This window comes from Antedon bifida, chromosome 1 (assembly GCF_963402885.1).
Source record: "Antedon bifida chromosome 1, ecAntBifi1.1, whole genome shotgun sequence".
NCBI classification, from domain to species: Eukaryota; Metazoa; Echinodermata; class Crinoidea; order Comatulida; family Antedonidae; genus Antedon; species Antedon bifida.
In genome coordinates this window covers 23,721,052-23,731,697 of record NC_136226.1, presented here as the reverse complement: position 1 = coordinate 23,731,697, position 10,646 = coordinate 23,721,052, and the positions used below count along the sequence as shown (strand labels likewise).

Below are 10,646 nucleotides of genomic sequence, written 5' to 3'. Positions count from 1 at the left end.
GGTAGAAAAAATAAAGAAAATCTTCGTGCTATTTTTTGCGTGAATCAAATTTCCATCCGAAATAAGACTATAATTGTCGCCGATCACGTTCTGCTTTACGATGTTGACATACTGGTTACTGAGACGTGGTTGACTATTGATGATACAGTCATTATAGGAGAGTTTACACCACCAGGCTATGAGTTTATTAACATTCCCAAGGGAAGTGAAAACTACGGAGGGGGAATCGGTATACTTCATAAAAAATGACTAAATGTATCCCTATCTTCATCTTCTACTTACGCGAGTTTTGAACATTGTGTTATCAGCGTACAGAATAAAGTTAAACTAGTTGGTATTTACCGTCCTCCACCATCTCGAGCAAACGGTGTCAAGACCAGTACTTTCCTGGCAGAAGTAGAACAATTTTTCTAAGAAATCTGTGTTACTCCTCAACAAATCGCGATTTTTGGTGTGGACATGAAAAGTGAGGAAAGTGAGATACTGCCGAATTTATAAATATACTGATTCACAAAAAAATTCATCAATACATAAATCAACCGACGCATAAAATAGGACACACCCAGAAGATAATCTCATTCAATGTGTACAGGTGGATCCTTTAGAATAATCCGATTATTACGTCATTGTGTGTACTATTAAATGTGACAAACCGCCTCCTATTAAAGTAATAATAACAGCAAAACGTGAATATGCAAAACTTGACCACGAACGTTTGAAATTATCGCTAATTAATCCACAACTTCAATAATTTTCCAGAGAGTAATGATGTACATTCTCGTAGATTCCTTTGTTGCATATACCTCATCTGCACTCGAAGAGCTCTGCCCTGTAATTGCACAGTAGAGTTATACTGTAAGACGGACACTACCATGGTATAACAATGACATTTATGAAGTTAGACGTCTTCGTCTTGAACGTCGCTGGAAGAAATCTCAAACGGAAGAAGATCGGCTGGCATTTGGAACCCATAAAGACCATCTAATTGGACTGATTACTCGCGCAAAAATGGAATACTTCACTAGTAAATGTAGCACCGCAAAAATGAAAGATATGTATGGTACTATAAATAATCCAAAAGGTACTACTTCTAACACACAGCTTGCTGATCAATTTTTGTAATTTTTTATACACAAAATTGAAAAAATTGAAATAATGTAATTAATCATAGATCGAAGATGATTTTAAACAACAAAATGTAAAAACAAGGCATTACTATAGAGAATCGTTGTACAAAGTAAACGCGCACGCGTAGAGCGTACATGGAGGGCACAGTCAGAGTAGTTAAATTAAATGGATTAAAGCTATTTTTGTTGTTTAAAATCATCAAAATAATGTTATTATTATTTTAACAAAACCTTTAAACAAATTCATTGTTTTGATATTAAATTCGATAGTTAAATCCTTTAATAATATTTGACCGTTGGGTTCTATCTTCTATACATCTCCCATTGGTGATATCATTCGTAATCATAACGTCCTTTTTCATGAATATGCCGATGATAGGCCTATATAATACAGTTGTATATAGAATTCGACCAAAAAATTGTTAATGATTAACAAAATGCACTTAAACATTTGACTTCCTGCATATCCAAAATTAATGAATGGATTATTAGAAATATGTTATCAGGAGAAAACTCAGTTCTTTTGTTTTGCAAATAATCGTGTCGCGCTACCAGATCTTGAATTAAAATTAAATAACAATATTATTATTCGTCCTTTAAAAACTTATGTGTGATGTTTGATAGCTCTTTAAATATGTCCTCTCAACTAAATGTGGACGGTATCAGCCCTCGGATGATTCATTGAAATATCTCCATTGGCTTCAAAGTTAAGAGTTTTACTCTGTTGTTCCTTTGTACATTTTTTATTTAACTAAGTTTAACCGTGACCAGCTTTCATTTAATTACAGGTGCCGACTTCGCTATGATCCCATCCGACTTTTCGTTCCACGATCTAATCGGAAAGCTGGTGACAATGCTTTTTCTGTCACCGGTCCGCGGATCTGGAACGCGCTAAGTGTCGATTTGAGAGGAGCGAATTCGGCACCTCTATTTAAACGTCAACTTAAAACTTTTCTTTTTAATTAATTGTTAGGCGCTCTGTTCTTTGTAGGGCGCCATATAAAAACTTGTATGGAATAGAATAGAATATACTGTGTGACTTGTTAATCATCTTGCTTTATATAACATCGCTATGTTTATCTTTAGACGCAATGCATCATCTTAACCTCATAACAATCATCTGTGTTGTTGGAAGCACTGCTGGTTCCAAAGGAGGTATACTATTTTGTATTTAATTCTATTTAATATTTTGCCTGGTATCATACTTGCACGGCTTAACAAAATCAAAGCAAGCAACAAGCCATCCTGTTAGGTTTGTTGGTAAGATAAACTTGTATAGTTTTTCCTCCAAAAATTTGTATTATTTTCGACTTCTGTGTTGGGCCATTGGCCCATGGTTTCCTCTTGGCCTATTTTCCACATTTTAATAAAAATATGCATTAAAATATGGGTTATTTTTATATTTATTTATTTTATTATTTACTAATATAACTAAGAATCTTGAGTCTTAAATAATACTTGTTAATACTTATATTGCGCATTCACTTTTTCTGCGTAGAATGTGTTATTGGGGCGACAAGGGAGCACTGCTATATTGATTTACCCGACATAGAAGATGGGCCTATACACATAAGTGTTGTTGTTACCAAACCAAAACCATTTACACTACAGTTGTCAACAAATGGAACAGAAGACGACATTATAATCACATATACGTTAGACAATCTAAGTATAAATTCAGGACCACGAAGGAACCAAACAGTATACGACACTGCGGTACAGAATGATAAACACGAAACAGTAAAAATACAAATATCGAGTACGGGAATACGGATCGACCGTGAAAGTGGCCATTTATTTCAACTAAACCCTCCTCGCATCATAAGACGGCTATTGGTTCAAGATATAAACATCGATATGTTATCTGATTGTCACATAGGTAAAACAATCAAGTTAATTGTGACTTTGATTTCACATTATGATCACATGGTAATGTGACAAATAATAATTTATGCCAAAAGTGCTGTCAGTGCGAATCTCAATATGTTGACATGAAATGTCATATCAGTGTAAATGTCCTTTCCTCCTTGTTCTTTTTCCCATTTTTTCCTGAATTATACCTAATTTTCATTTTTTTTTCTATGTTTGTTCCTTGACAATCATCCAATATTTTCTTGTTTTATTCCGTTTTCCTATTTTTCTGATTTTTCCTCTTTTTCAATTCATATCTCTCTTTATCAACAATTTAAAAATGTTCTTGTCCATCACAAAGGGAAAATCAGTCAGTGTTTCTGATTTTTCTAATTTTGGTGTGTCAAACTCAATCTTGGAGTACAACATACTACTCTCAATCGTTCATTGGGTTGTTAATAATTTCTCTTTCACGGCCTTTCTTCTCGCGCGTGTATGTGCGTGCGTGTATTTGTTTCTTATTTATTAGCAGGATTACTCAACTTACTTATTGGCCGATTTTTATTAATGGATGGTTTCAAGCTGTATAGTGTGGGAACACGTCATTACATTTGCCTAGGCGGAGGTTTGTGCACTCTGAGTGCCCTTCTAGTTTGTTTTATTAACCACTTTCCTACACATTATTGTTATTTAGGATAAACTATTGCAAATAGTTTTCTTCTTTAGTGTCACCCATGTTTAATTTGTATTTTATACCGGTACTTTTCTCTTGGTTGGTTGTTTCTACCCCTGCTTTTTTTTTACAATGCATCTTCAGATTAACTTTTTTTTTCCTGTTCCGAATTTAATCTTCACTCTCTAATTAATATTATTGTCTTCTCTATTTCCGTCAATGCTTCAACACCTCAAACCACTACTTCAGAATATTATACGGTGATCTCTCTCGTTTTATAGTTTATTTCTCCAGCTATTTCTATTTAGTATCTAGAGGCGGTATATTTGTCTTTATCTCTGAAAGCACTTCAATTGTGTTTCTTCCTTCAATGTCATATTTTGTATGTATACTCTCTAGAATATCAAAACGGTTTCAGTTTTATCTGGAATTCTTTTTCAGATTTAAGAAGACGATTATTGTTCTTTGTTTTAGTGTTAATAGGCCTACTCTACTCTGGTATTCTTCTCTTCCGATGTATCCAAGCTCTATAAATTATTTGTTTAAACAAACTAATGTGGTGTTTTTTTTTAAATTAATAGGTCACGTTGATCAAACAAATTCGGGTAGCCATGAAGATACCACAACAGAACATAGCACATACAAGTATGAAGTTACTACAATGACAGATTCTAACAATATAACAGTATTTGCACCTAATTGTACATGTAACTATACTGATTGTGGTACCTGCTCATCATCATCTAGAGTCATCTGTGTGATATACATTTGTAACTGTACGTCAATAACAGGAGAACCAGTGACTATGTTCAACTGTAGCTGCGATCCCACAGACTGTTTATCCGTTTACGAATATAATACTGGCCTTGGTTATGGTCAAACAACTCAGATGTCTGGCAGACCTTATGTAACGTCGAAAGGGGATGACGGAAAGGACACGTTGTATGGATCAGAAAACGGACAAATGGGACATAATTGGACTACTGAAACACCAGTGAATTCAAGCTCAAACGGTGGCCTTGGAAACAATACTTCGGGAGACAGTGGGTCATGGAACAACGGAGCGGGGAACAATGAAGCGGGAGCCGATGGAGTAGAAAACAGTACTTTAAGAAATAGTGGGTCATGGAGTAATGGAGCGGGGGAAGACGGAACGGGAAACAGTGGAACGGGAAACAGTGGAACGGGAAACAGTGGAACGGGAAACAATGGAACGGGAAACAGTGGAACGGGAAACAATGGAACGGGAAACAATGAATGGAATAATGGAACAGAACGTAGTAGGTCATTGAGTAACGGAACGGCGGATAATGAGCCGGAGATTACTGAATCGGAGCACAGTGGTTACAGAACTACTAAATCTACAAATGGTGGAAATGGGAATAGGCCTACTATATCAGAAGCTGGAATGGAATCATACGGTCCAACAAATGGATATTCCACGCAGAATATAACTGACCGAATGTCAACCGAATCAGTACAATGTACGTTACACATAATTGTAACTTAGATTTCTGTTTCTAATTTCTAATGTGTAGGTAGTGAAATATTACTGTTCTGAGGGCAACAATATTGTTTTTATAAATGGAAAACTATAATAATTAAAATGATATTAATATTTAAATATATATCTTTCTGGTTTTTTTACAGATAGCAGTGATTTGACGGTTGCACCAATGATAATATTATTGATGTCACTAACCATTATTTCAGTAGTGGTCTTAGCAATCGGTTGTTGTTGTGTCATAGCGGGTTTCTTCAAACCCAAAAACAAGGTTGAGCAAGCGCCACCGCCACCACCAACTCTAGGTCTGGGGCCACCAAAAATACTAAAATAGAAATCAGCCGTACAAGTAAACAAACAGTTGGTTTTCCGCCAAACTAAGGACTACTGCCACACACGAACGAAGGATTCAACAGATCATAACATAATCGCATGTACAAAGACCGAACTGAGTTTTGACTACGAAATTTTTACGTAGGTGAGATACATAGGCCTATAAACAACGACTAATTATTTCCTAAGAAATTAAGTGTTATATTATTCTGTCGTCATTTTCACCACCATCTACGCTAAGAAACAGCGACACAAAATATTTAACATAGTGTATTTATATTAAATGTTTTAAAGCACTTATGTATATTATTGTAGGCCTAATATTAAAAAAAAAATGTATTAATAATAGCCTTTAATAATCTTTAAAAACTACATTATCGTTAGAAAGTCGTGTTACGATGTTACATACAATTATTACAACATTAAATTATTACCAAATATGACATAGGCCTAAGAGACGCAAAAAAGTTACAGTGTATGAATTAGACTCTAAAAAGAATTCACAGATTGACACTGAAAAGCCTTTGCTTAAAAACTAGAGCAAACGGAGGTTGGTCAAGATAGGTTATCCAATGTTTGCTAGTTGACAACTTTCAGTAAACTGCTGAAAACCAGTTTACCACTCCGAGTAATGCAAACAAGAATTGGTAAACGTTTGCTAGTTCCGAGTAAGATAATATAAATATGCTAAGTGAAATAAAATTTCATTTCACTATTGTGTTGTTTTGAGTATGTAAATATAGGCCTAAATCACTACATTTGATGGCAATAATTTTCACAACCAATTTTTTAAGTTAGTTCTTTAGCACATTTGTACTTTTAAAACATATCTGAGTGTTCCTGCATTAAATGCCGTTAGGTAATTTCTACCACGAAAGAGGTAAAATACATTTATTTTACATCTCCCAGGCTCTACTAACGATATCTTATTGTGATAATTAATGGGAATAATGCACGGTCAATTTTCTGTATTACCTTGATACAAAGCTTGCACGCTTTCTTGAAAAGAAGCATAGGGGCTTCATTTTGTGATTACTTTTGCAAACCAGGGAGGAGGGAGCTCTCTTTGAGATGATATTCTTTTCGATATTTTACAATATTGTACGGTGCTCAATATGACAAATTCATAATGTGCAGTATATACAATGTAGTATAGCATTTGTTTATTCAGTTAGTCTTTATCTTTTGTGAGCATCTTCTTGGTTAGTATCAAGAATCTTGAAAAAAAGCTGAAAACACCGTTTAAAAATATAGGCCTACGTGTTTTCTTTATCACAGGTATACAGTATGTAGGCCTACGTAATAATAACAATACTTTTTCAGTTTTACTTTAACCTTTGTGTACTGAATTTGTAAAATACTGTATTTAGAAAAAAATACTAATACCAACTTGATAATGGCAGTGTATGAATAAATATACCGCAAGTCACAAAGAAAATGAGAGGTTTATTACAACGTAAATTATGATTATGCAATTTTTTAATAACTAATGTATTTTTAAAGCAATAAATATCTTGTATAACGGAGTTAGCTTGGTTGTTTTTTTATCCATATTTTTACATTCACCAATGATCAGGCAGACCGGTTATCCCATTTACATCATTCGATTCATCATTCCTCTGTTATTTCAAATTATAGGACATTATTCTTTGTATTTACATATATATATTATTCATTTTTTCTTCGCGAGGTATTGTGTTCTTTTTAAATATATTAAATATGAATATTCGCAATGATCTTTGTTATTTTTTAACATTTGGGTGCATATACAGTTAAAAAAATAGACCTATGTAAGCGTTTCTTAGGTCTATACAAAATAACCCTTTGTTGAAGGTTAAAATTAACATAAGATACTTTCATATATTTTTTCGCGCCGCGGCTCTAGCCAGCTATGTCCCAGGAGGACATATTTATTAATAAGCTGTTTCATAGCGGTAGCTTTAGTATCCAAGGCTGACAGTTTTGCGAATTTGTAAACTCGACTATAATTTATAGGTCCCAGCTGCAGGACCTAACAAACGTCTGGGAAAAGAGAGTATATGTGGGCTCACGGTTGAACGATTTTGGATTCTCGCCCTTTGATTAGTTGACGCGAATCAACAGACTGTTCACTTGTACTACCGTGAAGTCACGTTGACTCTAGAGGGTATTCAGTTGCATGCCTACAGTACAGGTTGAGGTCACACACACACAGGCTACAGCACATTGAAGTTCAAAATTGACCATTTTTAAATGCCATTTTTGAATTAGTAGATTAATATTTGTTGGTAAATAATACATTGTTGGAAAGGTACACATGTCTTCTTTCAAATGCTGTGTATACAATTAACTAGTGACAAATGGGCATGTGATTTATAATTAATGAACTATCTGTGATTTGTATGTATTTTTGCGATTAAAGGACATCTTTTTAATAATTAATCATAAATTAATTAAAAGAACAATGATTAATGTTAAAATGTCGAGCGGCATTTTTTGTAATAAATAATTCTTGTTTAACATACAATTGTATGTAGGTCGACAGTACCGCGTAACAATTTCGGGTGTGTATGTGGTATATTTGGGTAAAAAGAGTATTTGCAAATTGCAAATATGAAAATGGTAATTATTTACAGTAATATCCAGCGTTAACGTACAACAATTCCGTTGGAAAATGTGCAAGCTTGTTACTCTACTGATATTCATGGTTACACAGCAGCTATAGCATGAGAGAGAGCTTAATAACTTAATTGTTCTACTTTAATTAGCTTTTATTTTGCAATAAAAAAAATCAATAATCTTTGAAGCAGTATGTACTTTTCTTTAATATAATGAATATATTAATTGTAAAGATAAATCTTGAAAAAGGGATCTGGAATCGACTGAACGGATAATTAAAACAAAAATGTATAAATGAATCTTTATGCTGTGCCGGTTGAGGTTTTTTCCTTCAGTTTTTTCATCTTTGTTTTTATTTGCTAATTTAAGTTAATTATTAATTTGTTCACGTTGCAACAAAAAAGGTCGAGAAAGAAAAATAATGTCATTCAACATCAAAATGGTCAAGTTAGCTGAATCTATTGTAGTCTTTAATGTTGTATATTGTTCATTTTTTTAGTAACACCACAAAATAAATGGTCTAATCAATTAAAGTTTGATTTTATTTATTTTTTTATGGTTTAGGGGACATTTTGATTTCACATGCATAATAGTTATTCACTTTGAACAAAAATTGGATTGAAAAAAATATATTTACATGAAAACTGTATTTTAAAGCAAAATATAGTCTAATTGAATGTCTATGGATTTTTGGTTGAATTTTGTTTATTTGTCTTTTTATAAGTGAAAACATTATTTTTTCATTTTTCTTTCTATACGGAAGTGATTAACTGTATTTAAACTGGGAAATGGCCTATTCAAGTATCTTTTAATCTTCATTTTTAATTTTTTTGGGGACAATAAATCTTTAAGTCTAATTTAGGGATAAAAGTCTAACAAAGTAATGTTGATTTAATTAATTAAAAATTAATTTCTAAAATATGTAGATGACTTAATCTTTCTATAGGACAACAAAGCACAATAATATAACATCTTAAATGAAACTCTGAGTCAAATTATGAACAAAGCTATCAGGAAACTATGTACAGTATACTAAGAAATATAACAAGAGTTATGCAGAATCTATGTATATGTTACGTCAGACCAATATTAGAATATGCATTTTTGTAATATTAAGTGTTTCTTTTTGTGCAAAAGTTAATAATAATAATAAATTTGTTTCAAAAATTTAGTTAGAGTTGAATTGTATTATGATAAAATGCAACACGACACTGAATTCATAAAAAGGAGATGACATGGGGGAGGGGGAACAATCATTTACTGCAGAATATGGATCAAATAAATACCGTACCCAAAAAGAAAATCTACTGCATAAATACTCCTACTGAAATTATAAAAAACAAACAGTATACACTACAGAATTGATGGGGTTTCGGTAAATGTAAATTCGGTTCTTCCATACCAACAATATGTAATGTACTGTATTTTCATATTTAAGATCATAGATCTGGTTCTCATAGCCAAGACTTATTTCAAATATACTTTAATTGTACTAAAATGTACTTATTGATTATCCATCCACAATCATTAATTTATCCTTGTAACATCTCACTAAAGTGCACTTACGACACAAGATTAAAAATATTGTTAAGTTTTCTAAAGTGATGAGTAATGTTTTCTTTGTACTTGTTGCAATATGTGTTACTGTTCTCCCAGATGGATTAGTAATACCTATGAGTGGTTGTATGTGACAGGGGTGTGTGTGAACTACAGTACCCTCTAGTATAACCTCTACACGTTTCCAAAGATATACTAGGTTCTTTAAAGTGAACATTAGCGAGATGTGTACACTGGATGACATAAGGTTTATAGTCTTAATCCGTGAAGTCTTATTCTACGACCAGAACCATGGAGCAAGTGAGCCTCGAATCCAAGCCTCGAATCATTGCCGATGTTATGTGTATTACGATCTTAATCGCTCGGCCACTCACTCTAGACAGTATCTGCAATACTGCAATTTTAATTTACAATATTGCTACAGCTCACTATGTCGGTCGGTTGGTGGTCGGTCGGTCGGTTGATCGGTAAACACTAACTTGAGCATGCGACTGCAGACATGTATATGGCCTTGTTAATATAATTTTAGGTTTTATAGAATTATATTATTTATAATACTAAATATTTATGGTGTTCTTTAAATTAGAAACTCCCAGCTGGATTAGTAACAAAGAATACCATACTGCTATACAAAGTTTACTGCAAAACATTGAGAATGTTCATAAACTTTAAGATGTAATAATATAGCATCTACATTTTCTGGAGAGGAGGCCACAAAGCCATTAAGGTTAGCGGCTAATTAAGCGGCCTCTCCTTAATTAATGACAAGGATGCTCTTCTTTAGTCGCGTGCAACACGAATCTATATCTCACTAACTCAAATTTGCGCATGCGACTGCAGCCATGTGTATGGCCTTGTTGTATTGGGAGTGGAGTTGTTCTTCATGAGAAAAAAACCTGGAATCTGGATTTGAACCTACAGTATGACTCTGAGATCGGTAGCCGAGCATACAACCAAGCTACAGTTCCACTTTTGCTGTCAAAGTAAGAGCAATAATAATTCA

At 33.4% G+C, this 10,646-nt stretch overlaps 1 protein-coding gene across 1 annotated transcript; it reads left to right on the top strand.

Annotated features, from left to right (window-relative positions):
* The first annotated feature begins 4,535 nt into the window (after positions 1–4,535).
* Positions 4,536–5,517, top strand: LOC144850196 (uncharacterized). The gene is made up of 2 exons (XM_078707465.1): positions 4,536–5,135; positions 5,302–5,517. Exons 1-2 carry the CDS (start codon positions 4,541–4,543, stop codon positions 5,487–5,489), a joined length of 783 nt encoding a protein of 260 aa, XP_078563591.1. The 5' UTR covers positions 4,536–4,540; the 3' UTR covers positions 5,490–5,517.
* The last annotated feature ends 5,129 nt before the right edge of the window (positions 5,518–10,646 follow it).